The sequence below is a fragment of the Podarcis vaucheri genome (assembly GCF_965113315.1).
Source record: "Podarcis vaucheri genome assembly, chromosome: 13".
NCBI classification, from domain to species: domain Eukaryota; kingdom Metazoa; phylum Chordata; class Lepidosauria; order Squamata; family Lacertidae; genus Podarcis; species Podarcis vaucheri.
In genome coordinates, this window is record NC_138751.1 from 6,028,360 (window position 1) to 6,041,662 (window position 13,303).

The 13,303-nt window shown below is 46.4% G+C and overlaps 1 protein-coding gene across 4 annotated transcripts in view; it reads right to left on the minus strand.

The window, feature by feature from the left end:
• Positions 1-13,303, minus strand: part of LOC309517912 (chromosome-associated kinesin KIF4-like) — a 36,293-nt gene that overhangs the window by 16,417 nt on the left and 6,573 nt on the right. For all 4 annotated transcript variants that reach the window (XM_082197515.1, XM_082197516.1, XM_082197514.1 and 1 more), the window contains 14 exons: positions 12,128-12,220; positions 11,197-11,363; positions 10,250-10,344; positions 9,094-9,213; positions 8,435-8,610; positions 8,182-8,243; positions 6,469-6,601; positions 5,231-5,289; positions 4,487-4,592; positions 4,154-4,210; positions 2,740-2,925; positions 2,435-2,538; positions 2,211-2,355; positions 994-1,104 (listed from right to left, as the gene is read on the minus strand). In XM_082197515.1, the coding sequence (XP_082053641.1) occupies positions 994-1,104; positions 2,211-2,355; positions 2,435-2,538; positions 2,740-2,925; positions 4,154-4,210; positions 4,487-4,592; positions 5,231-5,289; positions 6,469-6,601; positions 8,182-8,243; positions 8,435-8,610; positions 9,094-9,213; positions 10,250-10,344; positions 11,197-11,363; positions 12,128-12,220 (1,614 nt within the window). The remainder of the gene's footprint in view (positions 1-993; positions 1,105-2,210; positions 2,356-2,434; positions 2,539-2,739; positions 2,926-4,153; positions 4,211-4,486; positions 4,593-5,230; positions 5,290-6,468; positions 6,602-8,181; positions 8,244-8,434; positions 8,611-9,093; positions 9,214-10,249; positions 10,345-11,196; positions 11,364-12,127; positions 12,221-13,303) is intronic.

Genomic DNA, 13,303 nt, shown 5'->3' on the forward strand with positions numbered 1-13,303 from the left:
TAATTTGAAATGCTTGGAAAACAGAACCCAGGACAATTCAAATTCCTGGTGTCTCAAGGAAGACTAGAGAGCCACAGCCAAACAGTTTAGATTACACTGAACTAGGCCAATGGTATTACTTATTATAAGGAACACAGAAAGCAGCAGCTTAAGCGATAATACTGGAAGTTATTTAGGTCATTTTTGTGTGTGTGTGTGGGGGGGGGAGATTTGCATGTATGGAGTGGAGTGGATGTGCATGTATGGAAACTGGAGTGGAATGGTAGCAAACTTGTCCAAGAGAACTGGCTAACGATTTAGGGCAAGATCAAAGGTCTGCTTTAATGGCAGAAATGTTTGGCTGGCTGGACCCTGGTGAATCATGAGAAACAGAAGGCTTGGCAAGACTTTAGTCAAGTTGAGATCATGCAGCAGGATGAAGGCCGCTCGTTAGTGACTCCAACTGACCTTCATGAGGCTGCTGGTACAGATAAGGTTCACGAATATGTCCTTCCTCCAAAGCAATTAACGAAAAATAAAACAACTCTTTTACAGGAGTGTGCTCCTGAAAGTCAATTAAACAACTAAATCTTAGGGAGAAAGGAGTGAATCAGAAGACAGGAGAATTTGGAGGGATCAAAGAGAGACAGTATCTTGGTGCCAGCGCCTACCAGGTCTTTGCTTATTCTTATTTAGCCACAAGTTTTGCTAATAGAGTTCTGTCTGTTCTGTGGCTTTTGGAGTCCAGTTTGCCTTCCCTTTGAGAGCAGAAGGGATTTCTTGCTTGCCTGTCCTTCAATTTTGGAAGCTGCTTTTGGCTATTTTATCCAAGTCTTTTATCCGAGTCAGACTGAGTCCTAGGGTGGTTAGATTCCAGGGTCAGAGGCTGTCTGCCTACAATCACAAGCTGGGAGAGTACCATTGCATTCAGCTTCTCCTTGTGGGCTTCCCCATGAGAACACCCAGCGGCTGCAGGGCTTTTCTGGTACAGTTCAGTGCTGACGCTCGACTCACCCGTGCCTTCAGCTGGATGACTTCCTTGTCTTTCTGTTGCCTCCACTGCTTAAACTTCTCAGAGTCCTCTTTCATTTGACGTATCAGCTGAACACGTTGACTCTTCATCGCCTGAAGGGGGAACAAAGGAGGAGGAGGAGGAAAGGCCTTGGGTGAGAATCTGCCTAGCAGGTGTATTCAAGGCTCCCAACTTCCATTGGCCTCAGCACAGTCAAAGGTCAGGGATGACGGATGGGCAAGTTTGACGTCTTGAGGGAACCGCATTGCCTATCGCTGAAACAAACACTGAGATGCCCAGATTCTTAGAAACCTTGAAATTTTTTGGAGCACGCAGCTTGGAGGACTTCAGGAAATCAGCTCGATTGATAAAAGCTTTTGGCACGGACTGGGGAGTTTAAATTCTCCAAATCCTTCGTTTCTTTCGCACAGCCTTGATAACTTCCCAAGAATCCCATTCAAAATTTCTTGGTTTTTCTAGCTCTCATGACTGAAAAAGCAAGCATTCAAACTTAAACAAGTTGCTGTTGCTTTTAAACAGTAGCTGAGAAACGTAATGGCAGTCAGGGTAAGAACGAACTGCTTTCCCAAGATTATAAAAAAATACACACATCTAAAGTGCCAGTTATACAGTTACAGTGTCCATCAAACATGAACCAATAAAATGCCAACCTTGTCGGCTATCCACACCACAAACCCCATTATCTTTCTTATTGTACCCTCTGGGTGTTACGTTTCCGAGCACAATTCAAAATGTTGGTGCTGGCCTTTAAAGCCCTAAATGGCCTCAAAGGCCCAGTAGACCTGAAGGAGCGTCTCCACCCCCATCGTTCTTCCTGGACACTGAGGCCCAGCTCCAAGGGCCTTCTGGCAGTTCCCTCCCTGTGAGAAGCCAAATTACAGGGAACCAGGCAGAGGGCCTTCTCGGTAGTGGCACCCACCCTGTGGAATGCCCTCCCATCAGATGTCAAGGAGATAAGCAACTCTGACTTTTAGAAGACATCTGAAGGCAGCCCTCTTCAGGGAAGTTTTTAATGTTTGATGTTTTGTCACTTTTTTATTATTAATAATATTCTGTTGGGAGCCATCCAGTGTGGCTGGGGAAACCCAGCCAGATGGGCAGGGTATAAATAACAATCTATCTATCTATCTATCTATCTATCTATCTATCTATCTATCTATCTATCCATCTATTTATTTTTATTACTACTACTACATACCCGGATCTCCTGGTTCAGTTTGCACACTGTCTGCTCACTGGATTCTTTCATCTTCAGGAGCTTCGACTGCTCCTTCAGCTTCTTCTTCAGATCTGCCATTTCCCCTTCCAGCTCCTGAAGCCGCTTCCTGCGCCGTTCGCTGAGTCTGAAATGAACACCGCAGCCCTGCAGTCGTGAAGTCAACAACCTTCCCCTCTCAAACCTCCCGATTAGGTGCCTCTTACTTTGCTTGGCTGACATCCTTCTTCGTCATATGAATGCCAAGGACCAAGTCTTCTTTTTCCTTCTGCAGTTTGGCCACCTCCATTTCCAGGTCCTTGATGCTGGTCTTGATTTAAACACACACATACATACATTTTTTTCAGCACCCCACCAAAAGCAGCCCCTCCAGCTACAGCTGTTTCTTTCCAACAGGCCACATCTCCACTTAAGAAAAGGAGAGGCTGTCCTCCTGTGGCTTGCTAGGCACCCAGTCAAGCAGCCCACTGGGTGTACAGATGCTCACTCCTTCCTGGTCAGCTGCTGTTACCTGGTATTGGCATTGGATGGGCTCCAGCTGGCTGTCGTTCTGAGACATCTTCCTTGCCAAGGCCTCCTTCAGAGCCAGGGCTTTGTTGAGCTCCAGCAACTCTTTGGACATCTGAGCTTGGTGGAGAGCGTGCCGAGTGGCGTACTCATCAGAGGACCCTTGAGCATCCAGGTCACCTTCTGACACCTAGGGGGGGAGAGAGACAAAGGTTTAACTAACATCTGGATTTTTTTAAAAAAATGTTTTGTGTGCTTTGCTTTTCTACAATCTTATGTGCATACCAATTAGAGAGCTATTTTATTAAGTGGTCCCTAAAATCTTCTAAATATGGAACAACTGATTGGTTCAAAATTGGGAAAGGAGTACGGCAAGGCTGTATATTGTCCCCCTGCTTATTTAACTTATATGCAGAATTCATCATGCGAAAGGCTGGGCTGGATGAATCCCAAGCCAGAATTAAGATTGCCGGAAGAAACATCAACAACCTCAGATATGCAGATGACACAATCTTGATGACAGAAAGTGAGGAGGAATTAAAGAACCTTTTAATGAGGGTGAAAGAGGAGAGCGCAAAATATGGTCTGAAGCTCAACATCAAAAAAACCAAGATCATGGCCACTGGGCCCATCACCTCCTGGAAATAGAAGGGGAAGAAATGGAGGCAGTGAGAGATTTTACTTTCTTGGGCTCCATGATCACTGCAGATGGTGACAGCAGTCACGAAATTAAAAGACACCTGTTTCTTGGGAGGAAAACAATGACAAACCTAGACAGCATCTTAAAAAGCAGAGACATCACCTTGCTGACAAAGGTCCGTATAGTTCAAGCTATGGTTTCCCCAGTAGTGATATATAGAAGTGAGAGCTGGACCATAAAGAAGGCTGATCACCAAAGAATTGATGCTTTTGAATTATGGTGCTGGAGGAGACTCTTGAGAGTCCCATGGACTGCAAGAAGATCAAACCTCTCCATTCTGAAGGAAATCAGCCCTGAGTGCTCACTGGAAGGACAGATCCTGAAGCTGAGGCTCCAAGACTTTGGCCACCTCATGAGAAGACAAGACTCCCTGGAAAAGACCCTGATGTTGGGAAAGATGGAGGGCACAAGGAGAAGGGGACGACAGAGGACAAGATGGTTTGACAGTGTTCTTGAAGCTACCAGCATGAGTTTGACCAAACTGCGGGAGGCAGTGGAAGACAGGAGTGCCTGGCGTGCTCTGGTCCAGGTGGTCACGAAGAGTCGGACACGACTAAACAACTAAACAACAACAACAATAACAAAATAATCTTCTAAATAAAGGTGTTGCTTCCATCAGTCCCTTATTGTAGCTGGGATCCTGTTGCCAAGAAACCTCTAACTATGCATTGAAAAGTAAACACAGGATTTGCATCAAGTTAGGAGGCCTCTTACTTACAGCGCTGGAGTCTTGATCAGATGTGTCCATGTCCGTAACGCCAGCAGGGGTTTCACTCTGCGGAGAACACACAAGGTTTGCCTGGCGCCACAAGACAGTCCTAAGGTCTGCCAAATGCTCTGTGCAGTTTGAAATGTTACATGCTGCAAACACCAGCAAGATCTCACCCCAAACAAAAAGGAGCTGCTTGGTCTACTTTTGAACTTCTCTGGAAGCCACCAACACAGAATGTCCTGAATGCTTCTTGCTTATTCCCCAAATTTGGGAAAGGCAGCCGAAGCAGCGGGTTCCATCAACCATGAAACGTCCTCATGTCCCCAAAGGGATCCTTACCAGAAACTGGACGATTACTTGCTGCAGGTGGCGAATTAGTTCCACGTGCTCTTTCAGTTCTTGATCCTCCAGAGCCTCCAGCAGCTTCTGCAGGTCGAGTTTCAGCCTGAAATCCAGTCACACAAGAACTTACTCACGAGTTGGTGTTAGTTTTATGCCATGCAGATGCTTGATTGAATAGACTCATCCTGCTCTAACTGACCTACATGTGGATTATTTATTTATTCCTCCTACCTCATAATACAACACCTGTTTTTACTTTTGCTGCCCATAAAGGTAAATGGACCCCTGACCATTAGGCCCAGTCGTGGCTGACTCTGGGGTTGCGGCGCTCATCTTGGTTTATTGGCCGAGGGAGCCGGCATACAGCTTCCGGGTCGTGTGGCCAGCATGACTAAACCGCTTCTGGCGAACCAGAGCAGCGCACAGAAACCGCCGGAGCGGCACCTATTTATCTACTTGCACTTTGGTGTGCTTTCGAACTGCCAGGTTGGCAGGAGCAGGGACCGAGCAACGGGAGCTCACCCCGTCGCGGGGATTCGAACCGCCAACCTTCTGATCGGCAAGTCCTAGGCTCTGTGGTTTAACCCACAGCGCCACCCACGTCCCATACTCATGCCCAAAAGTGCCCTTTCAAAGCAGCCCACCAGTCTCACTTCCTGTCTTTTAGACGTAGCCAGTCCCATGAGCAATCGGTCTGCAATTTTGAACAGCTAAGAGCGTGCACAGAGAACAACTACTTACGCATCATGTTTCTGGAGCTCTTCCACCTTTGTGCTGATCTTTTCGTTCTGCTGCTCCGTCTGCAGAAAGTGGGAAGCCGGTTGTGCATCATGGGATAGTTTTGAATTAAACCAAAGGATGTGACTACAACTCCATCGTCCTCAACCTCTAGCGATGCTGGCAGGGCATGATGGGAGTCGAGAAACTTCTGGAGGGCACCAGGTCGAAAACAGCTGGCTTAGGAGGTGGTGGCCAGGTGACGTATTTGGCCCCAGTCAGTTGAAGTTCAGAGTTGGGCTAAGTCAACTAAATCTATTCTTGTTTAGTTTGTTGCATTTGTATCCCATTTTTTCCTCCAAGGAGCTCAAGGTGGCATACATGGTTCTGCCCTCATTTAATCCCCCAAAACAGGCCTGTGAGGAAGATTTGGCTGAGAGGCAGTGGCTAGCCCCCAAGGTCACCCATTGAACCTTGGTCTCCCAGGTCCTAGTCTGACACTCTAACCCAGGCTTCCTCAAACTCGGCCTCCAGGTGTTTTTGGCCTCCAACTCCCACGATCCCCAGCTAACAGGACCAGTGTTCAGGGATGATGGGAACTGTAGTCTCAAAACATCTGGAGGGCCGAGTTTGAGGAAGCCTGCTCCAACCACTACACCACACTGATTTAAGCAGTAATAAGTATGGGTCTAACGCTGAGTAGATCTCACGTTACAATATGTTCCAATGAGTACAGACAGCGACCATTTTAGGCATGTGCAAATGCACCCGAAGAGGGAAGAACGGGGGCCAGGAACGGGACCCCCACACAAAATGGTCGTCACCTGTACAGTGGTCCTTTGGGTTAAGTACTTAATTCATTCCGGAGGTCAGTTCTTAACCTGAAGCTGTTCTTAACCTGAAGCACCACTTTAGCTAATGGGGCCTCCTGCTGCCACCGTGCCGCCGGAGCACGATTTCTGTTCTCATCCTGAAGCAACGTTCTTAACCCAAGGTACTACTTCTGGGTTAGCGGAGTCTGTAACCTGAAGCGTACGTAACCCGAGGTACCACTGCACATAAAAACCAGCCAGCAATTTCAATAATCACTCACACCACTGCATTTAAAAAATAATTCCTAAACTCTTAAATGAAGTCACAAGACTGCATTTTTGCCAACAGAATAGCCCTCTTTCTGAACTCACTGATGGGAAGTCATGCCTATGCCACGAAAAGTGTCACCGCCACCAGTCACCCCACCCCCTAAATATCTGAGGCCTTACCACAATGATTCTTTCCAGCATCTGGGCAAGCTGGCCTGCTGCTTCACTGAGGCCGCGGCTTAGTTTTTCATTTTCCTCCGCGAGGGAGTGATTTTTCTCCATCAGAGATTGCAGGTTTTCCGAGGGCTCACCACTGGAAGTTTAAGCAGGAAGCATTTATTTATTTAACGAAATTCATATACCACTCAGTTGTAATAAAGCCTCTAAGTGGTTTATTGGCTAGTCATCTGCCTGCATCCGGCACACTAAGGAAGATTTATCTCATTCAAGAAGGAAAAAAAAGAGCCCAGATTCCTGGAAGGGCGAGTTAAAAGTAAATCCAAGGAAGGACAAGGCTACACTGCTAGAAAAAGTATCTTAAATATGAGTTAAAGATTATTTCATGTCACAGAAGAACACACTAGACGTTTTCTCCTCTATTATTCTCAAAACTGCAGAATAACCCCCTTCCAGGCAGTGCATAAACAGGATTGACGTGGGGGTTCAGAAATTGTCACCTTGCCAGAATATCTTCAGAGAGTGGGCTCTGCCCAGGCTTTAAACACACTTGGAAATAATCATCTCTCTGCTTTCCATGCATTTCCAAATCAAAGCAGCGCAGCTGCAGGCATTTTCTATATTAACTGTTTGCTTAAAACTTTTCTATGCCTTCAGGCTTACGCAGAACACTAAGAAAAACACTTTCTGTAATTGTTAGCTTGTGGTGTTCAATTTTAAATCTTTGTGTTGCTTTTATTGCACGCACACACACACACATATATAAGCTGCAAGCTGCTTTGAATTTTTTTTAATGAAATTGCAGCATAGATGTATTTTTCTATAGAAAACAAACAAAAGGCAATCCCCTTGTTCCCAGCCCCAAACTGGAAGGGAGCTGAGATTCTTGTCCCCAGATTTGCACTGGGACTTGAAAGCATTTCTGGTGACTCTAAATGGCACAATGACATCAGAGGAACGAAACACACACACCCTGCCTAATCCTACCTGCTCAGACGGGCAGGATGTTAGACAAGCGTGCAAATTTGTGTTGGCTAACTAAGACAGTCCTTTTCATGTAGTTCTGTGGGTACAGCATTGTGTGTTTTCTATGAAAGAGAGGGAGCCTTGCATGGAAAATGGACCACTCAAATCACCCCAATGGGACAGCAATAAGTGCAGGCAAATAAAACAAAGAAGAAAAAGAAAAAAGTATGGGCCAACTTACAAGGAGCCACAGAAGAGGGAAGGCTTGCAGTGGCTCAGGAAGAGCAGGTTTTCAGGCATGTTTTTAGAGAATGGGGTTTTGACAGAAAGCAAGATGCTAAGCAGGCTTGAAGCAAGAGGAAGAATAAGAGGAGCTTGAGAAAGACAGAAAAGGCAGCAGCACCAGACCTGGATTTGTATCCAGAATTCTGTTAATTAAATTTGTATGCTTAAGAAGGAGTGACACATCCTGCAGTCAAAAAATTCAAAGTCAGGCAGCGTTTGGATGTTTAGTCTTGGCAACGTATTAACTTTCAACGCTCTCTTAAATAGGGCAGCAGTTTTCCAAGTGAATCTCATCAATTCAAGCCTTGAGGCCAGACAAAGCTTTGCCAATTATGTTTGCGGAGATCTCTGCACCAGTGCCTTCATTGCTTAGGTCTGCAGTAATGAACGTTTATGGAAAAAGTACAGGCTGCCTTTAGCACTGAAGAGTGAGTGTCACATGTGTTGTTGGCCAGCAGTCCTCACCCAATAGACACAGGAAGCGTCCCTCCATGAGCCTGCAGCAGTAAGACCTGCAGCTGTTGAACCTGAAGGAGAGAAAATGGCTACTTTTAACTGTTTCTCACCCATCAGAAAATTCAGCCTGTGGTTCTGTGGCAGCTCTTTCAAGTAAGCATCAATACTGGCCTGCATCTTCGGCTCACAACCCCACCACCACCCACATCTCTGCAGCCAACTCCTCTGCCGCCCCTCCAAATCTAGTAGCCCACAGACACACCTGCAGCTTTAGCCGGCCAATCTCTGCTGCCTGAGGGTCAATATTCACTACCGGCTTGTTCTTAATTTTTCTGGCCCTGTCAGCATATCGAAGGGTATTCAAAGTCTCCTCGAGGTTCGAATCTGCTGGGCTCACACAGGCCACCATCAAGGTGTGGCTATTGCCTCCCAAGGAATCTGAAGGGAGAAAAATAGGGCGACTGTTTAGGTAAAAAGGGGACGTGGGTGGTGCTGTGGGTTAAACCACAGAGCCTAGGACTTGCCAATCAGAAGGTTGGCGGTTCGAATCCCCGCGACGGGGTGAGCTCCCGTTGTTCGGTCCCTGCTCCTGCCAACCTGGCAGTTCGAAAGCATGTCAAAGTGCAAGTAGATAAATAGGTACCGCTCCAGCGGGAAGGTAAACGGCGTTTCTGTGTGCTGCTCTGGTTCACCAGAAGCAGCTTGGTCATGCTGGCCACATGACCCGGAAGCTGTACGTCGGCTCCCTCGGCCAATAAAGCGAGATGAGCGCTGCAACCCCAGAGTCGGTCACGACTGGACCTAATGGTCAGGGGTTCCTTTACCTTTACTTTAGGTAAAAAAAAAACAACCACTTTTGGGAGATGAAAGGTTTTCAGAGGCACAAGATGATTCCCTGGACTTTTTGGCTCCCACACTTACCTTGCAAAAGGCGTGTTAACTTAGAGTCCCTATAAGGGACAAAATTGCCCTTCTTGCTTTCCTCTCCAAGAGCACTGATGACATTCCCCAGGCAGAGAAGTCCTTTGTTGATGTTGATACCTAAACATGCAAACATGCAAAAGGGGAAAGAGATGGAGAGCCGAGATCAACACTTTTAGAATTGTAGAGTTCAAAGGAACCGTTCCGGAACCATATTGTGAAGCTTATTTACTGTCAAATACTTGACACTGAAAACCCAAAATTAGGGATAATTTTCCAAATTGAGCAATCCTAGACTATACAGTGGTGCCTTGCAAGACGAAAAGAATTCGTTCCGCGAGTCTTTTCGTCTTGCGATGTTTTTCGTCTTGCAAAGCACGGTCCGTCGCAACTGCGCCTCTTCAAGCGGCTTTTTAAAAAAACGCAAGACGTTTTCGTCTTGCGAAGCAAGCCCATAGGGAAATTCGTCTAGCGAAGCAACGCAAAACCGAAAAACCCTTTCGTCTAGCGAGTTTTCCGTCTTGCGAGGCATTCGTCTTGCGGGACACCACTGTACATATATAGCTCCTTTATCTGAATGGACAGCATTAGGATCAAAATATATTAAAACCCAGGATTCTTTTGAATCAATCTTGTCAGTTAGAAAGTTATGGAACGTAATGGCTAATAAAAAATTATTTGACCAAATCTTCCACGTTAAACTGACTCTGTGTGGAAATCCTACTCTAACAACCATGGAAAAATGGTTGTATGGGGCAATTGTATGGATGTGGGTATACTGACTCTAAACCAATTAATAGACGAGGATGACAAATTTTATGCATATACTATATTTTTGTTCACAGATTTACCCAGCTGGATAAATTTACCATTACTGACGACTAATTAGAGTTTTCATCTTGCTTTAAATGTATTGTTTTTGTGTTCTTAGCTGTTTTAATTATCTTATGTGTAAATTGCCTTGAGATGGTAGCTTAGAGAGTGAAGAAGGAGGAGGAGGAGGGGGCCATATAAACCATTGATCTTAAATTAGGCAGGCCTGGACAGCTATTTCTAAAAACAAGGTCCCTTTGAAGCGAGGATTTCTAACACAAAACAGATCACAATCCACCATGGGGACAAACTTAACATGCCACCAGAAATTTTTACTACTCACCTTCCCGAAGTCGATCACCTTCTGCTTTGGTCTTCTTTTGCCTTTCTGAACCAGCAAGGTCTACGAGGTGCAGCTTGGAACAAAAACTGGTGTTCCTAAGTCAGAGGTAGGAGCATTTCACTCACAGAGCAATGAATAAAAACCCCTGAGGCTGTAACAAGAATCCAGCTTTCCCCAACCTGCTGCCCCTCCAGATGTTTGGGGCTAAAGCTCCCATCAGCCCCAGCCAGCACAGCTGCTGCAGTCCAAAGCATCTGATAGGCACTAGGCTGGGGAATCAGAGAATCATAGAACTGTAGAGTCGGAAGGGACCCCCACGAGTAATCTAGTCCAACCCCCTTGCAATGCGGGAATCTCAGCTAGCTCACACATGACAGATCACCATGCAACCTCTGCTTAAAAATCTTCAAGGAAGGAGAGTCCACGAGCTCTAGTAAGAGTCTGTTCCACTGTCAAACAGCTCTTACTGTCAGAAAGTTCTTCCTGATGTTTAGTCTGAATCTCCTTTTTTGTAATCTGAAGCCATTCCTGGAGGTTTTATCCTCCAGGAAGAGAAAACAAGTTTGCTCCATCCTCCCGTGACATCAGTGGCGTAGCGTGGGGGGTGCAGGGGGGGCCGGCCGCACCGGGCGCAACATCTGGGGGTTAGGGTGCGCAAATCCACGGGTTAGGGGGCGCAAATTACTTGCCTTGCCCCGGGTGCTGACAACCCATGCTACGCCACTGCGTGACATAGTTGTTCGATAGGCACCATTTTGAATACGCCAAGAGCTCTCCTTAATCAGTTATTTTCCACTTTTTCTGCCCTCATTGTCTTGAAGCAAGGCACCCTCCCTTAAGCACAGCCTCAAGGTGCTAAAACACACACTCACGGGCAGCAAAACCCAAACCTTCCTTCAATGGACCTTGCTTTTAAGAGAACAGGTTGTCTGAACGCCTTTGCTTACGTGTCGCTCTTGCTTTTCTGTTCAATGGTCATGGTGAAGATGGCGTGAGAGCGTGATGACTGGGTGTTCATGGCCGTGGCAGCCACCGTTCGGGAGTTGTTCCCCTGCTCCAGGCACAGGGTGGTCTCTTGAGCAGAATGCACCACGTGCTCAGTGAGCCCCACAATCTGTATCAAGAGAGAAAATGGGGAGGAAATTTTTTTTCCGCCTCCCTTCGCTTCATCAACAGCATCTTTCTAAAAAAATCCTACCGAGCTTTTGTTACAGGTGTTTTCTGTGTCCAGACGGAATCGGGACCATCTGGAGCAATCAGACCACTGCTAGTCTGTGTTCAAGCTCCCAGAAGGGAAGCTTCACCCTAGCCATCCTCTGGATAAAGGAGTCTGTTATGGGAATTCATAGGCTAAATTAGCTGTTTGGCATGCCCGGCAGTGTATGGAGTAGGAGGACAGATCCCTTCTCTTTGGGAAAAAGAGCAAGGCGGGTCATTGGCCTGACTTGAAAAGGAAGCTTCCGTCTCCTGCATCTCCAGATAGGACTGGAAAGGCCCTGTTTGAGGCCCTGACTAGTAAGTGTACAGGTGACTCCCCACTGCGTGCAAACATGAAATCACATAAAATGGGGAACATCCTGGAGAGTCCTCCTTGCTCAGGAGGAGACCCTCCACAGAGCCCGAAGACGACCTCTTCAGGCTCTGGAGAGGGTCTCCTCGTGAGCCAGAGGGTTGTTGAGACTGCTTAGCTGACACACAGTAAAGCTAAAAGTTAAATTGAATGGTTATTTCAATCAGATTTCTCCCCCACCCCCCACAAAAAAGCTTTCACGTGTCTGCCACAGAATAAGGCAGAATCTATTTGACACTACCAGCCTTGCCTCTATGACATGCTATACCCTGTTCTATAAAAATAACAAATCCTGGCAGGGACTCCACCTTTATGCCTTCCTTGGGGTCTTCACGGATGCTGATTTGAGCTGTCCGCTCTTTGGCTGGTGCCAAGAGGTCTAGGATGTCTTCATTATAGATCTGAGGAAGAAAAGATAGCAGATTGGAAGAGAGGTTTGACACATCTCAAAAGCCAAACAGAATAGAATTGCCACAGCTTTTGTATTCCTGCCCTAAACCCCTTGGAAGTCACAGCTTTGCAAGGGAACCGGGAAGGGCCTCGGTCCAGTATATCTGAAGGAGCGTCTCCACCTCCATCGTTCTGCTCGGACACTGAGGCTCAGCGCTGAGTGCCTTCTGGCGGTTCCCTCACTGCGAGAAGCCAAGTTACAGGGAACCAGGCAGAGGGCCTTATCAGTAGTGGCACCCGCCCTGTGGAACGCCCTCCCACCAGATGTCAAAGAGAAAAATAACTACCAAACTTTTAGAAGACATCTGAAGGCAGCCCTGTTTAGGGAAGCTTTTGATTTTTAATAGGTTATTGTATTTTAGTGTTTTGTTGGAAGCCGCCCAGAGTGGGCGGGGTATGAATAATAAACTATTATTGTTATTATTAATGGGAGTGTTAAGCTCAACTACAATCTATAGCAAAGATTCATAGCAAAGGTTCAGCACAGCAACCCGAGCCAGTTTATGGAGCCACAAGCACATTTTCAGCAACACAGTATGCTGAAACAGACAGAAAAAAATTAAACTTTCTTTAAAAAGGCCATCTAAAGGTAGGGTTGGCACACCAATCAACTGACACTTAAACATCTGATTCTACTTTAAGTCATAGAGGATAATAGCTACTAGTATGCAACAGCTGCATATTCCTGCATTGCAAAGGCGGTGGAATAGATGACCACCAGGCTCCCTTCCAACTCAACCATTCTGTAATTCAGTCTACATGCTGCTTCAGCATAGCAAAGGCACTGAGTCTCAGAATACCAGACACTGGGGGGAAACAGCAGAAAAAGGCCACTGCCCTCTACTCCAGTTTATGGACTTCCCAAAGGCGTCTGGTCAGGGATGTTGAACTGGGCAGGCCTTTGGCCTTATTATCACAATCAGCCTGTTTCTACCTCTAAAAACAGTTGTACTATAACAGAACAACAACAAATAATAATATAAATTCTAAGTCAGTTTTGAAGTGCAGGCTGACCTGGGCATTAGAAGATAAAG